The sequence below is a fragment of the Caenorhabditis elegans genome, chromosome IV (assembly GCF_000002985.6).
Source record: "Caenorhabditis elegans chromosome IV".
NCBI lineage: Eukaryota > Metazoa > Nematoda > Chromadorea > Rhabditida > Rhabditidae > Caenorhabditis > Caenorhabditis elegans.
In genome coordinates, this window is record NC_003282.8 from 3,410,857 (window position 1) to 3,436,169 (window position 25,313).

At 34.6% G+C, this 25,313-nt stretch overlaps 5 protein-coding genes, 1 long non-coding RNA gene and 5 other non-coding genes across 11 annotated transcripts; 6 read left to right on the forward strand and 5 right to left on the reverse strand.

Annotated features, from left to right (window-relative positions):
* The first annotated feature begins 4,826 nt into the window (after positions 1-4,826).
* Positions 4,827-8,378, forward strand: lgc-9 (Neurotransmitter-gated ion-channel ligand binding domain protein). The gene is made up of 7 exons (NM_067940.5): positions 4,827-4,947; positions 5,225-5,349; positions 5,683-5,837; positions 6,075-6,303; positions 7,167-7,684; positions 7,932-8,037; positions 8,106-8,378. Exons 1-7 carry the CDS (start codon positions 4,833-4,835, stop codon positions 8,250-8,252), a joined length of 1,395 nt encoding a protein of 464 aa, NP_500341.1. The 5' UTR covers positions 4,827-4,832; the 3' UTR covers positions 8,253-8,378.
* Positions 8,379-8,956: 578 nt separating this feature from the next.
* On the reverse strand, positions 8,957-11,760 carry C04C3.6 (G-protein coupled receptors family 1 profile domain-containing protein; the record flags this gene model as incomplete). Its single annotated transcript, NM_067941.2, has 6 exons — positions 11,478-11,760; positions 10,719-10,816; positions 10,600-10,670; positions 10,047-10,380; positions 9,248-9,406; positions 8,957-9,055 (listed from the first exon to the last, which is right to left on the reverse strand). Exons 1-6 carry the CDS (start codon positions 11,749-11,751, stop codon positions 8,957-8,959), a joined length of 1,035 nt encoding a protein of 344 aa, NP_500342.1. The 5' UTR covers positions 11,752-11,760.
* A 1,142-nt stretch (positions 11,761-12,902) lies between these two features.
* On the forward strand, positions 12,903-12,986 carry C04C3.10. The gene has a single exon (NR_053041.1). It is a non-coding gene; the product is annotated as an Unclassified non-coding RNA C04C3.10 (non-coding RNA).
* Positions 12,987-13,303: 317 nt separating this feature from the next.
* Positions 13,304-13,506, reverse strand: C04C3.12. The gene has a single exon (NR_053042.1). It is a non-coding gene; the product is annotated as an Unclassified non-coding RNA C04C3.12 (non-coding RNA).
* C04C3.11 lies at positions 13,390-13,528 on the forward strand. The gene has a single exon (NR_053043.1). It is a non-coding gene; the product is annotated as an Unclassified non-coding RNA C04C3.11 (non-coding RNA).
* Positions 13,529-13,870: 342 nt separating this feature from the next.
* On the forward strand, positions 13,871-13,951 carry C04C3.13. Its single transcript, NR_053044.1, has one exon. It is a non-coding gene; the product is annotated as an Unclassified non-coding RNA C04C3.13 (non-coding RNA).
* A 3,235-nt stretch (positions 13,952-17,186) lies between these two features.
* C04C3.9 (uncharacterized protein) lies at positions 17,187-17,678 on the reverse strand (the record flags this gene model as incomplete). Its single annotated transcript, NM_001268321.3, has 2 exons — positions 17,187-17,394; positions 17,565-17,678. The coding sequence occupies 2 exons, from the start codon at positions 17,676-17,678 to the stop codon at positions 17,278-17,280; spliced, it is 231 nt and encodes a 76-aa protein (NP_001255250.1). The 3' UTR covers positions 17,187-17,277.
* Positions 17,679-18,043: 365 nt separating this feature from the next.
* srz-60 (Serpentine Receptor, class Z) lies at positions 18,044-19,204 on the forward strand (the record flags this gene model as incomplete). Its single annotated transcript, NM_001356914.2, has 5 exons — positions 18,044-18,233; positions 18,279-18,394; positions 18,445-18,718; positions 19,014-19,124; positions 19,181-19,204. The coding sequence occupies exons 1-5, from the start codon at positions 18,078-18,080 to the stop codon at positions 19,202-19,204; spliced, it is 681 nt and encodes a 226-aa protein (NP_001343611.1). The 5' UTR covers positions 18,044-18,077.
* Positions 18,678-18,698, forward strand: 21ur-12524. Its single transcript, NR_053045.1, has one exon.
* A 249-nt stretch (positions 19,205-19,453) lies between the features above and the next one.
* Positions 19,454-21,614, reverse strand: linc-89. Its single transcript, NR_101896.1, has 4 exons — positions 21,275-21,614; positions 21,041-21,117; positions 20,912-20,993; positions 19,454-20,797 (listed from the first exon to the last, which is right to left on the reverse strand). It is a non-coding gene; the product is annotated as a long non-coding RNA linc-89 (long non-coding RNA).
* Positions 19,529-22,631, reverse strand: C04C3.7 (Seven TM Receptor; the record flags this gene model as incomplete). The annotated part of the gene is made up of 6 exons (NM_067943.3): positions 19,529-19,720; positions 20,620-20,797; positions 20,912-20,993; positions 21,041-22,110; positions 22,151-22,328; positions 22,374-22,631. 3 exons carry the CDS (start codon positions 22,629-22,631, stop codon positions 22,016-22,018), a joined length of 531 nt encoding a protein of 176 aa, NP_500344.2. The 3' UTR covers positions 19,529-19,720; positions 20,620-20,797; positions 20,912-20,993; positions 21,041-22,015.
* Positions 22,632-25,313: the final 2,682 nt, after the last annotated feature.

Genomic DNA, 25,313 nt, shown 5'->3' on the forward strand with positions numbered 1-25,313 from the left:
CAAATTTCAACACCAGATTTCGAAATTCCAATTTCTAAAACCAGTTCCGGCAGGTTTTAGCACCCCTAAACCTGCCCAATTTATCAAGCGACGTCTCAAGTGACTTCCGTTTTTAGAAATTCCTCCTACACGAAAAGTTCCCCTTCTGAAAAATGGGGAAGATTAGCATTTTTTGAGCAAGAAGCACCGGCCATTTGACGGCGGGGAAAGTGTGGAATACTTGAGAATTTTGTAGTTCTTTTGCCAGCGCTTGGAGCTGCTTTTTTGAGTTTTCACTTTATCTTTTTTTGTTGTTAGAACTTTCTAGTTTACCACGACAACAACATTTCAGAAAATATATTTTTCATATTTCACGACATTAAAATATTTTTGGCTGAAAATTCATGTGTAGACTACAGTGCATTTGTTTTTCTACTTCTACGACTTTAAAGGGAGGCGCATTTATGCGAAATGGTCTTGCCGCGCGTTTGGTCATCATTTTTAGCAGTTTATGTGTGCAATTCGTGTAGATCACAAAATATTTATCTCATATTTCTTATTTCTGTTGCTTTTTTACAAATTAATTGTGATCTACGCGTGATCTACGCAAATTTTGAACAAAAACTGTTAAAAATGTAGACTAAACGCGCGACAAGACCATTCCGCATAAATGCGCCTCCCTTTAAAGTCGTAGAAGTGGAAGAACAAATGCACTGTAATTTAAACGTGAAAAATCGAATTTCATAGTAAAAAGTCACCAAATCAAAATTTTCCAAAGTTAGGGCACCTCATTTAGAAAACTGTATATTACATGGCAACAAACTGCAAAAAAATTTAACTTTTGAGTTCCTCGTGAAATTTGTGTTCGGAATCAAAAAATAGCATTCTCTGGCACTGATAGGAAAACTTCGGGTTACTGTAGCCCCAAAAGTTCGCAAGCACCGGTCATCTGCGTACCAAACACCACATTTTACGACATTGGGAGGTATTTGGCTAGAAAAACTCATGGGTAGACTAAACAACGTATGGGGAATTCAAATTTCATATTGCAAATTTTTCCCGAAAATATTATTACGAAATATGAACTTTCCTATTTTTTCGAAACCCACGTACTCATTTTTTATGAAAATGAGCCAGCAATCAGGAGCAATTGAACCCTCGAGTTCTATTCAAAAAAGGCAAATAATTGCTCATTGTGTTTTGGACTTGAATTCGGTTTTTGTGACACGCACATTTTTCTGTTGTGCAAATTTTTCTTGTGACAGAAATTATCTGAAAATGAACCTTAACCTTTTGGGAATTTGATTTTTGAATAGAACATTTGAATTCCCAAAAAATTCTGATTGAGACTTAAAAAACTAGAAGTTTCTAGCCTTAGTTTGAAAATATTTCAAGGTTACTGTAGCGCCAAAAGTACGCAAACACCGGTGGTCTGCGTACCAAACACCATATTTTACGACATTGAGAGCGTTTTGGCATAAAATTTGTATAGACTAAAAGAAAGATTGGAAACTCGAATTTTTCATTAAAAAATTTGTGGGCTAGAATTCAATACTTTAATTTTCTCACAAAAAAGGTCAAAGTATAAACACTTTTTCCCTTATTTTCCCACCTAAAATCCTAAAACCGGGAAGTCCCCCTGCCGGTGTGGCGACATGTGAAAGGATAATCCGCCCCTGGGAAGCACTTTGTTATTTTTTTGAGAAAGGCCAAGAGTTTGAAAGGTATTTTGAGTTTCTTCAAGTTTTTCGTGATAATTTTTCTTTGAATTTACATTAAAACGGGCAAATTAGAGCAAAATCGGGAACCCTAAAAAATTTCAAACTCAATTTCAATGTATAATTTAAATTCTCCGTATTGTGATTGATCTATCCATGAATTTTTAGCTCAAAAACTCTCGATTTCCTAAAATATGGGGCTTGGTACGCAGACCACCAGTGTTTGCGTACTTTTGGGCCTACAGTACTCCCGAAAACTTCAAATCGAAGCTATAGATTTTTATTATTGCGTTTAATCTAGATTTTGATAAGAAATTCAAAGTTCGAACAAATATTCAAAGTTTATAAAATATTGAGGCAATTTTTTGAAAAAAAGTCGTTGAACCCAAATTTAGTGAACTTAAATCTCCCAGAGACATGACAAATTCTCAATAAGAAAAAAAACACACAAACAATAAAAGCATAAAAAAGCACAAAAGAATGCACAAACATAAAAAAGTTCGAGGTGTGCTCATGGGCCCAGACATTTTCCTCCCCCCCCCCCTGCCAAAAACTTTTATTATTATTTTTTCCGCTTCTTCAATTTTCTCAACTTTTTTCGAGTTAGAGGTTTGGAAGGTCAAAGTTTTGACCGGAAGGAACTAGCATTGACCACCCCCACCCTACTCTTTCTCTGAAATAATTTTACATTTTACTTGGTCCGATGCACCATGAGCAATTTTTTTGGAAAATTTAAACTTTTTTTTTAATTTTTAATTTTTAAAATATATATTCGATAGAAAATAAAACTCTGAACAGTTTTGTTTCTTCACTTTGTAGGTTACGTCGTTACACATCCTAGAAATTTCAGTAGAGAGAGAGAGAGAGTACAGTACAGAGAGGAGAAACTCAGACGAAGAGACACTCTTGCTTCTGTCCGTTCTATTATTTGTATTTTTAAAACACCGTTCTATAGAAAATCAAATTCTACACATTTTTGTCTCTTACGCCGTTTGCCTAGATTTCACTGTTACAGAGCTATAAGCCTGAAAAGTCAGAGGAAAGACTCAGGCGACGAGACACTCTGCTCCTCTGCGTCTCTCCTCTCTCCCTCTCTCGCCTCCTAATTTCAAACCCTCCCAACTCAGAAATGGTTTGAGATATTGAAAATTTTCCAACTGAAGAAATGTTGCAAATTTTGGGAACACTAGTTTAAAACTTGAAAAAATTCAAAATAATAATTTTTTCGCAGTGTTTTTTTTCTCACACACGACAGATTTCTGCATCTTTCCTCTTAATTTTTCCTTACTTTTTTTCTGGTAATTCGACACCTTTATCCTTTTGTCTCTGCTACGCATATTACACTTCGAGTGTATATCACTTTTCTAAAAAATTTCGAAACTTTTCCGATATTTTCAAGTTTTTTTTGCCATTGTCTGAATTCCTGGAGACACTTTGGAATGTGAAATGCATATGTATGTAGGTACTTGAAATGTGATCCGCCTGCTGATCAGTGTTCGGTTGTACTAGGGAGATGGTGGCTAAGGTTTTTGAATTTTTTCTATGGAAAAACTCCGGTTCGCTTCGATTTCTCAGTTTTTACAAGTTGTTTTTTAACGATTTGAGATATTTGAAATTTTCAAAATGCTGTAATATTTAAATACATTTTTAAGAAGTATTATATAATTTGCTATACAGGAAATTATTATTTAATTTTTCAAAATTTTTAGATCTGAAATTTCCCCACAAAAGTCCCATATCACTTTGATCTTCGAAAAATGCGGGAGTTGAGACGCAGACATCTCATCTGAGTTTGCGTGCTGACGTACCAATTTTTCTGAAAAAATATTCCCGCATTTTTTGTAGATCAAACTGTAATGAGACAGCCTGACACCACGTGTTTCCCTCTTTGTCATTTCCCAATGTTTCTGCATAAATAAAAACAATCGATTTCAATGGGGACTTGAACCCCGGTCTCATGCTTCATAGCTATCTGTGCTCCCAGTTGAGTCACTTTTTCCGAAATTTAAATTTTTTGTATTTTTGAATTTTCAAAATGGCAATCAATAGAAAATCAAATTGTCTCTTTCACTATTTTTCTAACTCTAACGGTTGCATAGTTACAGCCGCTTAAAGCTAGCAGAGAAAAACGGGAGACGCAGACGACGAGGAACGCTGACGCTCTGCGTCTCTCCCCTCTCTCACGTCCTAATATTAAACCGGCACAACTTTGCTCCTGTAATAGCTATCAAAAAGTTGTCCACTAGCGGAATATAGCAACTTTTATGAAAAATATTTTCATAGTTGACAAATTTTTGATATCTAAAAAACCTGCAGAGATATGATGGTTTGAATTTGAAAGTTCCTCTCTTAGATAAATTTTAACGAATAGAACACAACAAGGAACATGGCATTCCGCGAAAAAGCATGAAATAAATCAAAAAACACATATCTATCTTCTTTTTCTCGCCTCCACCCTCACCCAACTTTTTCTTTCACCAAACATCCCCAGACAATGGTGCAATTTAAGACAATTTCACTGTTTTTTTAGAATATAAAAGTTTATTTTTGAATTTTTTGAAAAACTAGCTGTTTCGTCACACTTTCCGCGAAATTTCCTTGCTTCAGAACACTTTTCAAACTCCTATAGAGACGCTCGAGAAAATCTTGTTATAAAATTTGTTTTGCCGCCGAATTTCCAAGCTTTTGAACTCTTTTTTCCTTGCTTTTTTGTTATAGATTAGTGAAATTTTTTGATATTTCAGTATTGGTTAATTTCAAGAAATTTTACTGGTTTTCACACCAAAAACAATACAAATTTTGTAAAAACTTTTAAATTTTTGTTAGCACCCAAACAACTACAACAAATCTCCAGCGTTAATTTGAAGTTTTCTGGGTTACTGTAGCGCCAAAAGTACGCAAGCACCGATGGCCTGCGTCCCAAACACCACACTTTATGACACTGAGAACTTTTTGGCTGAAAATACAGAATTAAACTAATTGAAAGGCGAAGAATTCGAATTTAGACTCTTAAAATTTTTAAGAGTCTAAACATTTTTTTTGTAGATTTTAGTTGTTTTCTCATTTTTCTCATTTCTCTTCAGTTTTTTCTCACGTTTCATCTCGAAGTTGAAATATCACTAATTTCAGCTAAAAATGTACTTTATACAACTACTATCAGTACTAATATCTATGAAAGTCGGCCACATCAGATCTAGCAGGCTTCTGCAACACAGCCAGCATGGGCATTATGAAGACGACTACATTAAAAGTTGGTGTTTTTCAAATTAAACAATTTAAATTTAAATTCAGCTCGCCGAGAGCTTTGATTTAAGAATAATCATGACCTAGTTTGATCAAAAAAGTTGGGTTTCGCCACGAAAACTACAGTAATCCAGAAGGACTTTGCGGTGAGACCTTTTTTTCAAAGTAAGTCATGATTATACTTAAATCAAAGCTCTCAGTAAGCTGGAATCAAATTTTGTATTTAGAATAAACCCAACGCAAAGTTTTCGTGGCGAGACCCAAAAAATTAATAATTTATTCAGCTGAACCTACACACCTCATTGAAACGATTCAAAGAAGATACGATAAGCGAGTGAGACCGTTTGCTGAGTCGAATCGGCCGGTAATAGTGCACATGACAATTGTGCTGGGTATTTTGACCGAAGTTGTAAGTTTTTGTGTCAAAAAATTTATCTGAAACTGATTTTAACACAAAGTTAATATAAAATTTAGGTTCCCACATTTCAATTAGCCTACTCATAAATGCCTACCCAAAAGCTCTCAATGTCGTAAGATATGGTGTTTGATACGCAATCAAACTCGGTGTTCGCGTACTTTTGGAGCTACAGTAACCAAAAATTTTTAATTTGAGCTAGAGGCAACTAGTTTTTTGTGTCTTAACGAAATTTTGACGACAATTTCGGTTTTTGCAATAAAAACTCAAAATTTTGATTGCAAATCCCAGTTTGAGCAGAATTTCAGCTAATATCCAAATTTTCAGCGAGAAAACCAACAAGTCGCCTCATTTGTCATATCGCATGTACAAAAGTGGAGGGATCCAAAACTAGCGTGGAATCCTGCAGATCATTCAGGCCTCACACAGGTCGTCATGCCAAGAAGCCTAGTTTGGGTTCCAAAATTGTTTATTTACAACAGGTGCGCTGGAATTTTGGTTTTAAAAAAATTTTGAACAAAGAATTCGAATTCAGCATGTTGAGAGCTCTGTTTTGAATATAATCGTGACCTACTTAGACTTAGGCTTAGGCTTACGCTAACGCTTAGAGCATGGACCTGAGCTTAGGCCTCAGCTAGGCTCAAAACTACGGCATGATTATGCTTTATTATAAGCTCTTGAAAAGTTGTATCCGAAATTTCAATAAGAATTGTTTTCAGCATGGACACCAAAGACATGCTGACCGATGACAGATACGATGTCCGGATACAGCACACCGGTCACGTAAAAGTGAATAGTCCTCAATTTGTGAGCACACTGTGTCGAATAAATATCGATTTGTTCCCATTTGACACCCAATTCTGTGCGATTGCTCTCGCGAGCCCCCTGTTGTCGGTGGAGGAAATGGATGTGAATGCTACCCAGCCACCGGTAGACTCATATTTTTCGGTAGGCTTTTTTTCGAATTTTATTGTCTCCCTGAAGCTCTTAGTTCCTTATTAGAAAGTTGCAAAAATTCGAAGCAATGGCTTTACCGGCAACTGAGTTGGGCTTGAAAGGCTAACGTTTCTCAAAACTAAAAAAAAAATCATTAAAAAACAAATCTCAACATTCCAATTAATGTACCCAAAAAATGTTTGCTCAAAGCTTGCAAGCGTATAAATTAAAGTGTTTAGTACGCAAGATATCGGTGTTTGCGTAATTTTTGGGTTATAGTAATACTTTAATTTTTTATGAATTTTTGGATATTTTTTGTACTTAAAAGTTCGAAAAACAAGCAGAAAGAGAGCAAAAAGCGGGGTGGAAGCTGTAATTTATGTGGGAAAATATTTATTTTCAAGTAGTGAGAACATTATTCTAGGAAATCGTTAGAGTGTTTGAGTGCAAAAAAAAATAACAAAAAACGTTCTCACGTAGAGTCAGAAAGTCCCATTTCACTATGATCTTCAAAAAATGCGGAAGGTGAGACGCAGACATCTCATCTGATTTTGCGTGGTCAAGGGCGTGGTGACGATTTTCTGGAAAGAAATTCCCGCACTTCTTGTAGATCAAACTGTAATGAGACAGCCTTCTCAGAACACGTTCTCAGATTTCAAAAAAATAGAAAGTTTTGTCGGGGCTTGGGCTACTGTAGCATCAAAAGAACGCAAACACCGCTCGGCTGCGTACCAAGCATCATATTTCCCGCTATTTGCCGTTATTATCACCCGCTACCTTCAAATGAACACTTGAGACTTCTAGTTTTTTGAGTCTAGGCCAGAATTTGATAAGGATTTCAAATTTTTGAGAAAAAAAATTAGTGTATTTTGCAGGGAAACGCTGAATGGCAAGTGATGAACGTGACCGTAAAACAAATGAAATTCATGGAAGAGGGCGAATATCGGGCTGAAGTTCACTACATCTTGCACCTAAACAGGAGGCCAACTTACTATATAACAGTGATAGTAGTACCTACATTTCTCATCAGCGCCCTCTCAATTCTCGGAATCTTCTCGCCCGGCTCAAATGACGGCCCTAGAAATGAGAAAGTGTCACTGGGACTTGGTTCCCTGCTAGCCATGACTGTCCTCCTGGACATTGTAGCTGGCGCCATGCCAAAATCCGACGCCATCCCCCTTCTCGGGTACTACATTATGCTTGTCATCCTACTCTGCGCCATTGGGGTCGCCGTGTCAATGGCTATGCTCTCTATGTCACGGAGCTGCATACAAACTTCGAAAATGCCACCCCCGCACTATTATCGATTACTTTTTTTGAATGTCTGCCGGGTCGTCAAACAGAATAGTGGGCTGAATGGAGTGGCGATGAATGAGAAGCCAACTGCTATCACGTGAGTTTTAACATAATTTTATTTAAATTTCGGAATTCGTTGAGAGCGTTGATTTGAGTATAATCATGACCTATTTTGCTTGAAATTGCAAACATTTGAGTTTCGGCGCAAAAACTACAGTAACCCTGTTAGCTGTGGCGAAACCCAATTTTTTTTCAAAACCTAGGCATAATTATACTTTAATTGAAGCTCTCGGTGAGCTGAATCCGATTTAGTTATTAAATTTAAAATAAATGATACATTTCAGACCCCGTTTCCCGGATCTCATCGCGATTTACAATCAGCTCATCGAAGTGGCTCGGGCTCAGAGGACATATCGCGAACGGATAGAAAAACAAAAGTGGCAGCATAGAGTGAGTGGAATAGATAATAAAAATCGATAATAGGGAAAAAAATCGATAATCATTATATAAATTTTCAGGTAGAAATCGAATGGAACAAAATCTTCGCGAGAATCGATTTCTTCTTCTTGTTCCTTTTCGAAATGTTTAACGTGCTTATTCTGGTACTCTTCCTAAGATGTGCATTTTTGCCGGTGCCACCGTTGCCGGAAAACTTCTCCATATAGTTTCCGAATTTTTTTGTATATTTTTCCCCCAAAAATTCCATGGGTCTGCACTGCAGCTGAAAACATCTCCTAATTTCCCTCATTCGACATGTTGCGGGTTCTTTTTTCTTTGAAATAAAACTTAAATGATTTCGTAAGAATTTGTTTGATTTGGGTGGCCACCTCGGGTGTCGAGTTGCTGAGCTGATTGTCTGGCCGATACAGTTGCTGAGTTCTCAATTTTGTAGCTTACTGGTTTGCCTTGTGGGTTCTGTATTACAATTTAAAAGGGCTTCTATGTAGTCGTTAAAACGCCTTCCTGCCTGATTTTAAATCCTGCCTCTCGCCTTAATTCACGCCTTACGCATAAACATGCGTGAACTTTAAAAAAAATTTAATTCGATTTTCATCAAATTGATAAATATGTGACATTTGTAAGTTCCCGTCAAATTGAAAAAAAGAGGCAAAAGGCCGGCGTGAGGCGGGCAAGTTTCAGGCAGACATCAGGCTCCTGCCCGCCATGGAAGCCCTACCTTACATGTGTTGTCTTCAACTTTTTGAAGAGTTTGAACATTTATTCAAACAATGTTGTACATTTTTATTAAAAAAAAAAGAACGCTCGTATTTCAAATTACACATAAGAATGAGATGTGGATCGTCGCCCGGAGCTATTTCTGAAAAAAATTTGAGCGGTTGCGGTTGTCAAAGAAAAAAAAACAGAGAACTTACAATTTGGTCCTATCGAAATCAGTTTTCAGGCAGTACATATACAATGGAACGGTTGGGAATTGAAGTAGGTATATTATGTAGACAATTGCGTCAGCCTGAAAAGTAAACAAAATTGTAGGCGAAAGGAGGCCTGCGTAGGTTCTTTTCAGACAAGTAGGCATAGGCTGCCAGTATAAGGTCGCTGACCAACCTGCCTATGCGTTGACTGCCTACCTGCCTACCGCGTGCCGAAGTCGCCTATCAAGCAGGTAGGCACGCACAATTAGGTAGGAAATTTTTCAACTTACCCTCACAAACCTCCGCCGATCTGCCAAATCCTCGCTCTCCCGGAAATGATAGAATTCATCAATAAGTTGTAGAGAATAATTTGGAAGATTGAGTAAAAGGGTTACGGTAGCCAAAAGTAAACATCGGCGGATCGCGTCGTTTCTCCGACGAATATCTAGCTGAAAATTTTTTTAAATTTTGGATGAAAAGGGGTGTATCTCGTAAAGTATACTAGCTAAAAAAAAAGTTGTTAACCGACATATTGTAAAGCAAAAAATTTGCTACATTTCGTTAGTTTGCAACTTTTTGCTAGCACCGCCCACTTTTGAAATAGGGACGCAGACATAAAATTTCCGAAATCGCTATTTTTTCCAATTTTGTCCAACTTTTAATATTAAATATTATAGGAAATTTTGATTTTGGAAAAATGTTTATATCTCTGTTGTATAAGCAAACAAAATTGATAAGCAGAGAAAGGGGGTGTGGAGGAGAGGGAGACGCAGACAACGAGACACCTTGCGTCTCTCACTCTCCGCACTCTCTACGCCACTCCAAATTTGATAATCTGTATCTCGGGTACGGTAAGAGCTAGCAGACAGCTGTAAACTGACAAAGTGTAGCAAATTTTATTAGCAATATTTTTATAGTTGACAAATTTTTGCTAGCTTTGTCCAGTTTTAAGATAGAGACGAAGACAGCTGAAGAGGCGAAACTGACAATCTCATATCTCAAAAACTACAACAGTTATAAAAAAGTTGAGTTGTTAACTAACAAATTATTATTCCCACATTTTTCAAAATTTCTTGTTGTTAATCTCACCATGATCTTCGATTTGTGCACAATTTTCAGCGGACTCTTCTCATCTGTACTCTCATGGTGCACAATCTCATCCGCCGAAATCAGAGTAAACGCATTTTTCGAAGTACACGGATTTCGCATAATCAACACCGAAAAATCCGTGATAACTGTGAGCACTAACGGCAGGAAAAATGTCATGAAGCACTCGAAAAATATCAGATATCGGAGCGTGATCTCGCCGAAGATTCTCGGGTCCTCGGCGCAGTAGGTGCCTGATGAGGCGTCTGCACCTACTGATAACTCCGTGATAAGGATTGGGGTCCATAGCTGGGATATGACGGAGAATGCGAATAATCTGAAATTGGAATGTAAAATATTATTCAAAATTTGAGCACTGTTTAAAAATAAAAACAAAAAAATTTAAGAAATTTTTTTCTCACAATTTTTATCAAGCTACATCTCAAAAGTCTGCAGAGCTATCGAAAACTTGTCAACTAATAAAATGCTCCAAATTTCCTGAGCTACAACTTCACAGTTAATACCTTATCCGTATCTATTCAAGTTTCTAACTTACACGCCAATAATCTCCTTGCTCTTGTCGCCAGCTCTATGGGACCGCAATGGGAAGAAAACGTGAAGGAATCGCTGAAAAATGGACATTTTTCTATAATTTTTAGATTTCAAAAGCCTCACCTGCACATACATGGCCACCCACGCCCAATGTACAAAAAACGAGGAGGTGTTCACCAGAAATGCGCTGAGCTTGCAGACAACTACTCCCGGGATGATACCTGAAATTTTTATAGATTGAAATTTAAAAAAAATGTACAAAAAGTTCCGGAAATCCAAAATCTTTTTTCAGAATTTGAAAATATCAATTTTGAGGCAAGTTATGATACTTTTAAATTGATGACCTACGATTTTTCATTGAAAAAGTTAGGCCACCAACTTAAAACCTTCACAAATTGCATTAAATTTGTCAAATTAAATTATAAGAACCGGCAATCTGAAGATCTGGATTTACTCTACAACCTTAGAAAAAATTCAAAATCGAGGCCGATTTTTGAAAAATTCTAGGCCACGTGACTTGAAGTTGCCCAGAAATCCAAGGAGAGTAGTGTTTTGCAAGTAAATTGATTTTTGTTAAGTTTAGCAATTTTATTTTGAAGGAAGTTACATTTTTTTAACTTCTGCCCTAGAGTTTTTCCCTGAAAATGCTAGGCCACCAACTTGAAACCTTCGTAACTTGGGCTAAAATCAATATTTTGAACTCAAACAAACACCAACTTGAGCAACAGGCTAAGCTCTATTATTTCAGCACATAAAAAATTTAAAACCGTGGGTTAACATTTTAAATTTCTAGGGCCAAACCACTGTAACTCTGCTCAAAAATTTTTTCAATATTTTAAAAACTAAAAAAAAAATGTCAAAAAATCTTTTGCATGCACTTACCAGCAAAAATCATTACATTCCTATCCGAAATCACATTGGAAAAAATTGTGGCAAGCAGCACGAAATTGCCGGCCATAATTGCGCACAAAAAGTGATAATAGTTGGATTTTTTGTACTTTCGAAGCACGATGAACATGAATATCAACGCAGGTAAAGTGACCACCGACACGCAGATTACTGTATAGTACAGTAGTTGTGACGTGGCAGTCCATTCTTTTATGAAGGCGTCACGTTCTGCGTCAAGGTCCCGGGGTTCTGATGATGAGGACGTCATGGGGAATCTGGAAGAGAGTTTTTAGGTCCCGCGTGGAAGTTGTATTGAAAAAAATTGAAGGGTTTTAAACGATATCAGGAAAAGAGATTGCGGAATTAAAAAAAATTCTGAAAATTTTCTGAAATTTTTAATTTTTCAAAATTTTGAAGAAAAATAAAAAATTTTTAATATGCGCATCTCTTTTATATGTATTTTTTTTTATTTCAAAACGTGACTGATCTTATGTATTCCTTTTTCGAAGACTTTGTTTTGCATATTGTTCTGAAATTAGACCTGTGACCAGTTTTGGCGTATTTCAAGCAAAAAGGATTAGTTTTTGATTTTTTTGAAAGAAAATTGTAGGTGGGGATTAGTTTTTTAAACAAAAAAGATATTTTTGTTGAAATATTGAAGCAAAGAACAATTTTTTAGCAAAAAAGTGGACATAAATATTAATGATAAAAAATTCGAGGAAAACCAATTTCAGTTCTGAAAAACTAAAAATGTAGAACTTAACTCAATTTTCACGTTTTATAATTTCTTAATTCAAGTTCTGCGCAAGTTTACATCGTAAAACAGTTTCTGAAATAGTTCCAGCTCTAAATTCAAACTTTTTGGGTTACTGTAGCCCCAGTTCTGTGCGAACACCGACCAATACACCAGATCTAACAACAAAATACACAGAATTGCCAAATTTCTAAAAAGAGGTCAAGTAGGGAAAGCATTTTTGCAATAAAAATTTTAAAATTGCAAAAAAAATTTTTTTTTTAATTGTTTAAAAATTTTTTTGAATTTAAATTTTCAAATATTAAATTTTGATGCTTGAGAAAATCTTTTGAAAAAACTGAGTAAACCACAACTTTTGTGCTTTTTTTCTGAATCTTATAGTAAGATGAGGCGACAACAATGAATCATTGTTCTCGTTTCGAACACGTCACGAGATTCAGACAAAACAAGCATAGATTTCTGAAAAAGACGCAAAAATGACATTAAAACCTTAAAATGGATGAATTCTTAGAATATTACAAGTTTTGAAATTTTCATTAAAAATAGTTGATTTTTTTCAAATTTCAAATTTTCAAATATTTGCAATTTTTGAAGTTTTTATTAATCAATTCAAGTTTTTTGTTGTGTTTCACATCCAAAAAAACATTTTCCGATGTTCCAGCATAAATTTAGAAGTTTTGGGGTTACTGTAGCTCCAGTTCTGTGCGAACACCGATCAATGCACCAGACCTTACGACAAAATGCACAGATTAACCAAATTTTGTTGATAATGGTCAGATCGCGGTAAAAAATGTCGAAAAACATAAATTTCAGTATAAAATAGCACAAAAATCTCAATTTTTTACTCTTTTTGAAATACAAAATTTTCAAGTAAAATTTTTTTTTTTGGAAAAATTAAAGCTGTCATTTTTCAAATTGTTTTAAAATAAAACACAACAAAAAGTATATGTAGTACATGTACATTTGCACTTCCTCAAAACCCACTAGAATTGTAAGTTATGGGAAAAAAGTGAGCAGGAGAAGGAAAAAAGAGAAACAAAGTGTGGGCTCAAAAAGTGTGAAGGCTGAAGATCATATACTCATTATGAAATGAGAAAAAAGTTCACGTCGTCGTAGACAAACAAACTAAACGAGACTAGAAAATTTTCCACTTTTTTTGAGTTTTGGAATTGAGCAGAAGCTCGCCTTCTCCTTCCTTGGGGTGGCTAAATGACGTGCTCTAAATATAGAATACTTGAAAAAGAGGGTAGTAGGTGGTAATTATTTATAAAGTGTATGAACAAGTGGTTTGGAAAATTAAAAGTTGAAAAAATAAATTTTTGAAAAAAAATGTTAATTTTTCTTTTTTTCCCAATTCATGAAATTTCATTATTAAATTCGAATTTTCTTCATTTTTTAAACTTGGAAATTCTTTCCGAGAGTTCTAGCGTCCATTTTAATTTTAATTTTTGGGGGTACTGTAACCCCATTTCTGTGCAAACACAGACGAGTGCATCAGATCTTACGACAAAATGGGAGGCATTTTTTGAGAAATTTATGTTTTATTTGATTTTTTCAATTTTTTAAAATTTCAAACTTTAAATTCTTTTTCATCTTTTTGTTGGTACCAGCGTTTTCCGCATTTTTCATGCTCTTTAGGTTACTGTAGCCCCACTTCTGTGTAAACAACGCCCAGTGCACATGACCTTACGACAAAATGCACAGAATTGTCAAATTTTATGGAAAGTGGCAGGGTACGGCTAACAAATGTCGAGAAAGCTAAAAATTAAAATTTACAATTAAAAAAAAGGTTAAATTTGTGGAAATAGCTTAAAATTTAAAATTTCAAGTTTTATTCCAAAACTTTAAAGCTGGACGAAATCATGTTTTTCTTCAAAAATTTTTCAGTATGCTAACTAACATTTAGCAAAGTTCACATGTCTGGGTACATACAACAATATAATTATGAAATTAATTCTGAATTCCGATTAAGCAGCCGGAAAACAATTATTTCCAGGTGATATACGGAGTTTAGGAAGTGTTTTTGAAATTTTTTCTTAATTTTTAAAATTAAACTTACAAGAAATACAATTCTAGAGTTTTTCATTTATTGAAATTTTACTATATCTATAACGAGTACAAAGATACAAGCCAGGGGTGCGCGGCAATTGCCGTTTGGCAATAGAATTATCGGCGATTTCGGCAATTTCGGCAACCGCCGAAATTGCCGATTTCCGCGCAGCCCTGATACAAGCGTTTAAAGCTAAGGAGCAGAGATCGTGGAGCAAGAGGGGAGACGCAGACAACGAGAAGCCCTGCGTCTTCCCCCTCCACACTCTCTAATTTTGATGATCTGTACCTCTAGAATGGCGAAAGCTACAAAAAAGTTGTCAACTAACAAAATGTAGAGAATGATATACTGGTTATTGCGTCAGTTGCCAATTTGTTATAAGCTACAAAACTAAAAAAGTTACAGTTCAGATAAACATTGAAACTTAAAAAGCAACAAGGTGCCGCTGAACTCAATGAAAATGCAATGAAAAACCAGCAAACCTACGCAATTATTTTTATACACATGTACTAAGGGTACTAATAACCGCTTCTCCTGCATTATGCACCTCATTAGCACCAGGAAGAGTGTGTAGCAGAATGATGCGAAGTTTAAAAATGTAATGTAGATCATAGGTTTTCAAAAAAAAAAAGATTTTCCGTTTACTTTTGCTTCAACGCTTTTTTCTCAAAAACCATGACAGCTGCAAACATTTTATTAAGTAAAAAAATATTGATCATACACTTTTCTACATTTCGTTAGTTGAAAACTTTTTCCTAGCGCTTACCATTCTGGAGATACAGGGCTTTGATGTTGTGGTGGCGTAGAGAGTGTGGAACGAGGAGAGACGCAGGCGCCTCGTCGCCTGCTTCTTCTCTCGCCCACAGTCTCTCGCTATCTACTGAATTGCGTGTATCTCGAGAACCGTACAAGGTAGAAAACCTTTGCAAGAGACAAAAATTATCAGAACAACATTTTCTATATTTTGAGATGAAAAATTTCGAAAAAACTTCAAAAACTCATATAATGAATCGAAAATGAGGATGACGCGAAGCAACATGCCCTGAAGGGACCAGACAGCACTAGAAGTAATTAAGAAAACTATGATGATGTCCTGGTAAGTGAGCAAATAACACAAGGAAGTGATGAAAAAGGCTAAATACACGATTTCAGAGATCTTCTAGAGATTGGACTTTTGAAAAAATGGGAATTTGAAAAAAAATCGTGTTTTTCCAAGTTTCCAGACACCGGAAACTTCCTCGAAATTCGATGCTTTTGTTTTTTTTTGTGCTTCGGCTATTTGTTATTTTTGAAGCAGTAAGCAGTTAAGATTTCACGATGAAATTGAAACTAAAAACATTTTGATAAATGAAAATTTTTTAAATTGTCTTTTGTTTATACTTTTTCTGGTGTAACTTTTTTGGTTTGAAAGCTAACAAAAAATTGTTCACAAACAAAATATTTACCATAACTTTTGCTACATCGTGCTAGTTGAAAACTCAACGCATAAATAACTGTATAACGGGTATAGATAGAGGGAACGGGTATAGATAGATAGAAAGATGGCGAAATAGACAAAAATGGAGGGAATTTTGCTTTCTATTAAAATTTTAAAGAACATTTTGGGAAATCGAAAAGGTTTTTCGAAGTTTAAATCCCAAACAAATCGCAATTTCTAAAATATACTTCATCAGAACGGAAAGTAAAAATTAAACTTATAATGAAACATGTGAAAAGGCACGTATACCAATATTATTGAATAATTAATTTTTTCAGTTAATCTCTCGCATGAAACTTTTTTTGTTAACTCTTCATACATTTTTCATTAAAACAAAAAACATTTTCACAGGCACGGAACTATTAGAAAATAACATTTTTGATCCGAAATCTGGTGTAAAATTTGGCTCTCTCGACATGTATTTCCAAAAATAAAATTCCATAAAAATTCCCAAAAATTCCCAAAAATCCAAAATTTTCATAACAGATGGCTCAACTAAAAAATAATTTTTAAAAAACCAATAACAAAATTTCAGTTCAAAATCCAGTTATTTACACGGAAGCTTCCCTTTCCAGGTAGAGAGAGATACATTTTTAAACGGAAAATAAAAAGGTCAAAAAGGAGAAAAATGTTTTCGTCATATTTTCAGATGTTTTCAGTAACAACAAATTTCTCTCCGGAAAACAATTATTTTCAGATTTATTTCGGACAAAAAGAAAAAGAAGGAAATTAGGGAATTAGATTATTTAGCGATTTTCTTAGAAAATAATAGAAGAAGAAGGAGAAAAATGTCTGAAAATTCAGGAATCTGAGAAATGATGAAGAAAGAAATATGGGAATTTGAAGGTTTAGGCTAAGGCTTAGGATTAGGCCTAGACTAAGGGTTAGGCTTGAACTTGTTGCTACACTTAGGAGGATATCTGGAAAAAAATTTCAGAGGTTAAACCTAAATTTCGCAACTTTGTCACTTTCAAACTACAAACTTTATCTCTATTTTTTTGCAATAAGCCTGCAGAAAAAAGCGAAGAAAAAGCTTCAATTCCGTACTAAGTATTAACCTCATTTCAATTTGACGTTAAGCCGTGACTCAAACATGTCTTCTGCTCCTTTAGTGGACAGAATTCTTGGAAAATTGGGCAGAATTCCAAGAAAAAAAAAAGCAATACAAAAAAGAGACAAATTGTGCAAAAATACAATTTTAATCTGAAAATATCGGAAAAATAAAAAAGTTATCCAAAAATGTAATTTCCCAAATTTAAAATTTGGAAATTTGAATTCAACATCTAGAGACTTTGCTCAAACTCAAACAAACTTAAAAAATTGTGGGTTTCTCCACGAATACTACAGTATCCCAGTTACATGTGTAGGTTACGTGGCGGGACCCAATTTTTCTTTAAATTGGTGCAAAGTAGGTCATGATTATATTCTGGCAAAAACTTTATTCTAAAAAACCTGTTTAAGTTTGGAAAAAAATCAATAATTAATCAATAAGCTTCTCCTTCTTTTTGCCTTTTTACATTTTCGATGGATTTTCCATATTGAATAGGCAATCAATCCAATTAATATTGTCAAAATTAGGACGAAAAATAGTCCGGCAAGAATGCTCAGCTCGAGACCAACGATTATCACTCTGAAAAGTATTTAAAAAATCATTAAAAATAGGTGTTTTCTGATAATCGATAACACTTTCGAACAAAACTGATAAATTTAAGCAAAAGTCGATGCATTTTTGTAAAATTCGATAAATTTACTTTTCTTCAGATGAACAGTAAAATTGAAAAGTATGAAAAAAAAACTCACTGATCTCCATTTTTCAACTTTGCCGTCAGAAAACGCATTTGACAATTTTTGGAACAAAAAGTGATAAAGTTTTGATGAATAAACAAAATAAAAATTTTTGTTTTTTGTTTGCATATAATAAAAGTCAATAAAAAACGTGAAATATTTGATTTTATTGAATCGTTTTTATATTGTTTGAGCAAAGGAATTTAACATGAAAAATTTTCTAAAACTCGTGGGTTTCGTAATGGGATCCAACCTGGAGCAAGCCTACTCACTCAAATTGAAGCTCCTGGAGAGTTAAAAAATGGAAAAGAAAAACTCCAAGAGGACTACACGGCCTAGAATTTTTCCGCTTTTGTTAGGCCATTTTTTGAATTGGCAAACTGAGTTTTCTAGTCCCCGGGCATTTAATTTAGGCCAGCCAACGATCACATGAAAAGGTGAAATTTAGTATCACCTGTTCAGTATCTCCACCATTTCAATGCTAGGTTCTCTTCACAATCTGCTTTACGGATTTTTTTCTTCATTAAAATGAATTCAATTGTCAGGAACAATACTGATTCTGTAGAGTACTTTATAATATTCAATGGTAGCAATCTAATTACGGGCATTATTATACTAATTTACTTTTTATTGTTTCCGTTTTATGTTTATGTAAACAAAGCCAATCGGAAAAGAGATCAAGCTGTGAGGAAAAAAATATTCTTTTCAAAAAAAGTAACACAATTTCAGGTACTAATCTACCCGTTCACCAAACACTTTTTCAAAATGACCGTAGTAATGTCCATCCTGTACGTTATATTCATAGCTGGGATGTTGTCTGGAGTTCTGTTTCTTGTTAGGAAATCGTAATATTTATATTTTTCAAACTCTGATATAAACGTGAAACATTATTCAGACCCTATATAGCAGTGTCAGGACTTGCCATATTCTTTGCAATTCAGGCACTTTCACTCGTTACCCACGTCTTCAACTTGCTTCTTTCTCTATTAGGCATTGCAAAATTCATCTTATATTTTTTCCCATCGCAAGAAAAGCGTGTATCGAGTATACAAAAATCGGTTTACAGGAGGATTTGGTTGTTGTATGTTGCATGCAGTTTTGAAGACGCCATTTTATATGTTTGGGTGTTAAGAGAAAATGAGATGAACATAATCAAAATTGGGCTTTTAGTGAGTTCAGCTTATCACAAAACAATTGAGAGCAATTAGTAAAAATTCTCAATTTTTTTCTCTATTCCAAAAAGAACTGAACATTTGCTCTCAATTTCTACAGATTTCTACTGTTTAAAAACGTGGTGTCAGGGTCAGGTTGTCCCATCGCTCCACTGCGCACGGAATGGCGGGAAAACACTTTTTGAAAACATTGCGCTGTGACGACACAGATATTGTGCAGCGATGGGACAGCCTGACATGCTGTTTTTCTTTTTTTTTTTTTTTCACCACATGCTGTTTTTCACTTTTTCAGGTATTCACAAACGATATGTATATTGATATCTGCTTTGCTATACATTCCAATATTGATAAGTGTTCGGAAGCTTGCAAATCTCGCATCAGCACTAGAAAACAATCCACAAAAGTATATTTTTTGGCAAACAATGACAGTTTTCATTTTCAAACTGCTCTATATTCCAGCAATTGCATTTGCTCTGCTTGTGAGCACCTTTCCATCTCTGTATCTTACAACTAGTGTAAGATGTGTGGATATTTTTACAACTCCCTTAATAATTCAAATTTCCTATTTGCTTTGCAACAAACGGAATGTTAACACATTGCTCACTTCGTTTAATTTGAAGACATTTTTAAAAGTTTTATTCAATCAAAAAACAAATTCTGCAGTTCGCCCTCTTCATCAAATACAGTAATAATTGGGAGTTTCAATAATTATATATGTGTTCCTTTTTTGCTCGAAATAAATACTTCATTCAAATATGTTTGCTATTCTACATTTATTATTTAAAATCTCTGCGGCTCCACAACATTATCAGTTTTATTACAAATTCTATTTGCAATCTTTTTTAACTTTGACATAAAACCAAATATATTGCATCCCAAATAGGTTAGCTGAATCAATAAAGGTGTCACAATTATATCAAACACGAACAATATGAGTATTAATTCGATTGCAGTAGATTCTTGAAATTGGCTTGTTTGATCAGCATAAATAGCACAAAGCTGGAAATATACTAGTTAGGATACTTGCATTGAAGTATTCTTTAAGTATCACCTTTTATTATTTTTATCTACAAAGCGAGAGATTTCCGCCATGCAAAAAAGAAATTACAGACATGCCCAGTCGAAAAAGAAGTCGTGTAAAGTTGATAATATTTCTCGGTTTTTTTTTGAACATTAACTTTCAACAAACGCTCTTTTCAATCTTTTTGAACCCTAAATCTTTCAAAATCAGGAGTTTTGAGAGGTCGTCGTAATGGTTATTGATTTTTTCTTTTTTCGACCAACAGTGTTTTTTCAGAAAATTGCCTTGCAAATGGAAATTTTTCTATATTTTTCTAGCAATGTACTAATTCTTTTTAGTTCCAAAGAATTGAACCAATGTTAAACTTCTTCTGATAGAAAGTATACTGTTTTAATTTGCGTTTTTCAGTTGACACAGTTAAAACCACAATCATTCTTATCAAATTGAAAGGTGGCGGACTGTTCACAAATTTGAAACCATAAATAAAATGATATCAAAAACTATAATTACCCTAAAAAGATAGTTGCCCTAATAGCAGAAGATTGCAAACCGCAAGAGCAAACTTGCCAAATGACAAGCCACCCAAGTACTCGTTGCACCTACCTATCATAAACTCGTAAACTATAATTTCTCTAAAAAGATAGTTGCTCTATGAGCAGAAGGTTGCAAACCGCAAGAGCAAACTTGCCAAATGACAAGCCACCCAAGTACTCGTTGCCCCTACCTAATCTGAGCTCTCAAACTAAAATTGCTCTAATGAGAGATTTGCTCTAATAGCAGAAGTTCTAATAGCAGTACAGAAAATCTAATATGTAGCAGCAGCACAAAAGAATTTCTGTTTCACATGCGCCCAACAATTTTTCAAACTCAGAATTACCTGTTGTCCGATCGTTGCAAATTGCAAATTGCAATTTGCTATGCAGAAAGGATAAAAAAGATTGAAAAAATACAAAAATTTCCAAAAAAAAGTTAAATTAATAAAATCTTCGCGAAGTCGCAACATCTCCTCGTGGACTCCTTGTGTTGTTCCTTGAATGCGTCCGTCCTATGCCGATCTGAAAATGAATTTATTCGTTCTTCACAGAAGTTTTTGCTCTATTAAACAGTTGTTTTATATGACAAGCAGTACCAAAAACTAATGAAATATTTGAAAAAGACAGTAATCCTACCGTTGATCCGTGTTTGCCTTCTCAAATCCTACATGGCTTATAGAGCATTGTAGCTGAGCATTAGAGCTGTTCTCGGGACTCACTGAAAATAATAAAATGTTGTATAGTTTTTTCAAAAAAGAATAGTACTCTATAAATCTCCAATCCACCGAGTTCGTTCCTATAGTCCTATAGTTCCTATAGAGGTTGACAAATATCCGAGGCACCTGAAAGTATTCAAAATTAGGTTGAAGTTGATAGTACTTCGTGTTTGCTGAGCTGATTTTTTGCAATAAACCATTGAAAACTTAAGATTCAACAAGAAGTTTTTTTATAATAACACCAAAAAAAATCTGAAAACCACAAAAATGCCATAGAACTCACCACATTTCCGATGCTTTCACAAAAAGCTAAGACGAGAGAGTCGAGAAATGAATACATTTAGTTTTTTAGTTGTTGTTGTACACACGTGGAGAGATGTGGCATTGTGAAGAATAAATAAATTAAATTAATATTCTAAGGAGAAAAATACGTGCAATTGTTTCTTTTCAAACAAAGAAATTAATTTTTGTTACCACGTTTCTATTAGAAATTACTTGTTCGTAGGTTTTGAAGACTAAAAAATTCAAAAAAATTCCACCAACTACGTGAAAGAGAAAACACACAACCGATTTGATAGGAAATGCCAATACTACATTTTTTGCGAATTTAATGGCAGTTTTAACGCGTTTTCTAGCATGTTTCGTTGAAAAAAGATTAGCTGAAACTCTGAAGATGTCTGAAAACCCTGGTAATTTTACACTAATTCATAATTTTTGGCAGAACAGTGTCTGAAAATCTGGAAAACGATCAATACCATGTAACACAAAAAAAGTTTTTTTTTTTTCGAAATTCTGAGATATTCTGTGGCAAAAATCTGACACGCTTTCCTCGCTGTTTCCCGGACCTTTCAGAAATGTAATTATGGGTGTTTTTTCCAGGAATTTCCAAGTTTTCTGAGAATTTCAAAAAATTTCGGTATAATTTAATTTTTGCATTTCGATCCATTTTCAAGTGTTATGAATTTTACAATATAAAAATTATGATATGGAAAACTGCAAAATAACATCTTTTCATGTACGTTTTTCATAAATAACTTATGGTATAAATTGCTTGCCCAGGAATTACCACCAAAGTACTAACGGTTACTTTTTTGAATGGATTGAGAACTTTTAACACATCTGAAAAGACAAACTCATTAGTGTCTGAGTTTATACAAACCTTTGATAGCTCTCCTGTAGTCTGTGACAACATACATCAATATGAATGCACCCAGAGCCGGATAAAAAGAAAAAATGCCCAAAAATATTCCCATTGGCAGGCTGAAATCCAGATTTAAAAGTGGTAGGTAAATCACTAAGAACACTGGCGAGTACATCACGATGGTTGGCGTTATTATCTGTAAAAAATATGGGTGTTAACAAAAACAAATGATAGTGTGTACCTGAAGCAGAAGAGTTTTGACAATTTGACGATGAAGTTTTCGAGAATCGTCTGAAATAATGCTGAGCTTCTCTTCCATTTCATAATACAATTTGTAGCCGCAGAATATCATGATAGAGTATTGAAGTGTGCCGACAAATGTCATGTTTAATGTGTTGAATGCGTTGTTCCAGCGGATGAATGTGTCTGTAGAGTTGGGAATGTTTGCTGGAAAAAGGGATTTTATGTGGTCGACCCGCTTAAAAAAGCTCAGAAGCATAGTCCTATGCGTTTTTGATACCGATCTCGATTTAAAAAAAAGATTTTCGATTTTCTGATATTTCGAACAATTTTTTCATTTTTCAAAAATTAGCTTAAAATTTTGGTTATTGTTCTTTTTTGTGGAATAAATTGCTATGTTTTTTATAATCAATTTAAACAAAATTGGATGAAAAATAATATTTTATTGTTGATTTTCTGAACATTTTTTAAAGGTTTTTCGGAAAACCGAAAAATCGAAAATTTTTCGATTTTTCTATTTTTATTTTTCTCTCAAAAACATCGAAAAATCGAATAACGACACCCTTGGCCCCAGCCGATTTCAACCCCAAAAAAATTATTGATTTTTTTCTGAGCTGATAGTGAATTTTATAGCCCCGACCCGGACTAGCGCGTCAAGCGCGCTAGGCTTCGCAGTAGATTAAGTTGGTAAACTGGGGAAAATTTGGATCTTTTTTAACCAAAATTGACTGAGCCATGGTCATTTGAAGATAATATTTTTTCTGGGTCTTTTTTAAGTGTATTCGGGCCTGCGGCACTCATCCTGATTTATTGGGCTTAGAGTAGGTTTAACGATTGTCCAACACTTCTATGTGTATTCGGGCCTGCGGCCCTCAATCCGGATTAACTGGCCTTTCCAAAAACAGACGTAGTCTCATAGGAGGCCTCCGGCCTGGTCTGCTGGGAGTAGGGATAGAAATGACTTAAAGTTTCTAAGTGTAAGAAGGCGGCCCTGATCCCTGATTTTTGGGTTTGGGTGAAATACAATAGCATCGCAGGCGTCCGGCCTGCCCAGCTGGAAGTGAGGTTAAAATTTTCGAATAGTGCGGTCCAGGGGTGTGCGGCAAATCTCAAAATTTTGATTAACCATCACTATAATAACTCAATTTTGTGCCATTTTACAAAATTTTTGTAGACCAATAGTTTTTGTCAAAATTGCACTGCCAAATTTTTTACGTGTGCGGCAAAGTTCAAAAGTTGCCGAGCTCGGCAATTTTGGCAAATTTGCCGCACACCCCTGGTGCGATTTTCAATAGGATTAGAAAAAAGTAGAAATCTCGAAATATCTTAAAAATTAAATTCTCCTCACGTTATAAAAATAAGAAATGAAAACGATCGAATTCATCCCCAAAATAGAGAGAGAGAGAGAGAGAGTGGTAGGAAAGTTTTTCACGTTTAATCCATCTTTTTAATTTTGCAAAATTTGAATGATGGCCTACATTTTGGAAAGTTGGTCAATTTTTTTCAAAATAGTTTCAAAAAATTGGTAATTTGAAGTTCTCTCTTGTGCTCAAATTGGAACCAAATGTCAGAAAAACTGCTCGTATGGCATTGAAAAATATAAAACTCTTCAGTACAAAGAAAATATTCAATTTTCGCGGTCTCCAGAAACCCGCGCAAATTAGTGTTCTACCCTTCCCAAAACCAATCCCCTCAATAATGACCATGGTGGGGCAACTATTTTTGAGTCATTCGCACTTAGTGAATGCAAAAGCGCCAGCTATGAGCCAAGTTATTAAAGCTCAAAGTTTGTACATTTTTGTCGGTACTGTAGGGTTACTGTAGGGTACTGCAGGGTTACTGTAGGATTATTGTAGTTTTTAAAATATTTTTGTGTTTTGGAAGGATAGTAAAATGAGGTCAGTGACGGGGTGTTGAATTGGAAATAAAAAAGTTTTGAAAAATTCTAGGAACTTTTGGAACATCTTAGAAAAAATTGAAAACTTTTTGAAGCTTTGATAAACTACACGAAAATTTTAAAGTTTTGAAATGTTCGAAATTAAAACAAAAACTAAGCCTCTTCCTATATTAAATCCGGAAATTGCATTCTTGACAGAAATAAAAAATAGGGTCAACTTTTCGACACGTGAGTGTCCGACAAAAATGTACAAACTTTGAGCTTTAATAACTTGGCTCATAGCTGGCGCTTTTGCTTCACTAAGTGCGAATGACTCAAAAATAGTTGATGTAGGCCATCATTCAAATTTTGCAAAATTAAAAACCAGTGCACATTTCAAATTCCATATTTTCCATAATTCTCAGTTTAAAAAATTTTGAAAACCAGTGCACATTTCAAATTCCATATTTTCCATAATTCTCAGTTTAAAAAATTTTGAAAACCAGTGCACATTTGAAATTCCATATTTTCCATAATTCTCAGTTTAAAAAATTTTTAACAGGTAGAATTCCAAACCGATCAAGCAAATGCTGGAAGATAACAAAATTCAAAAAGAGTACTGTAATTACATTCGGTGATTCTAAGCAGATGCAAAAGTGGCCAACTAACCGCTGAAAGCACCGAGATTTTAGTAGGAATCGTCATAGACCACCAAATTTCTAGCTGAAACATCTGTAACGTCTGAAATTCAATGAAACATCAAACAGAAATTACTCGATCATTCAAAACTTAAATGTACCAAAATCGAGTTGAAAATGCAATGAATACATATAAAATTAGAGATGATTTCAAAAAGTTACTCCATCCACTAACAAGTCGGCCAAATTTCAAATTCTAACTAATTCCAGGTAATCTTTTGAGCCACTATAACATTTTTTGAAAAAAAGTTTAATTATAAAATTCGGTGTGTTCAGACACTTTTAAGTCTAATATTGCAACAAAAAACTTATTTCGACTACACCACCTTCTAGTATATTATTCAATCAAAATTGTTGTTTTATTTGA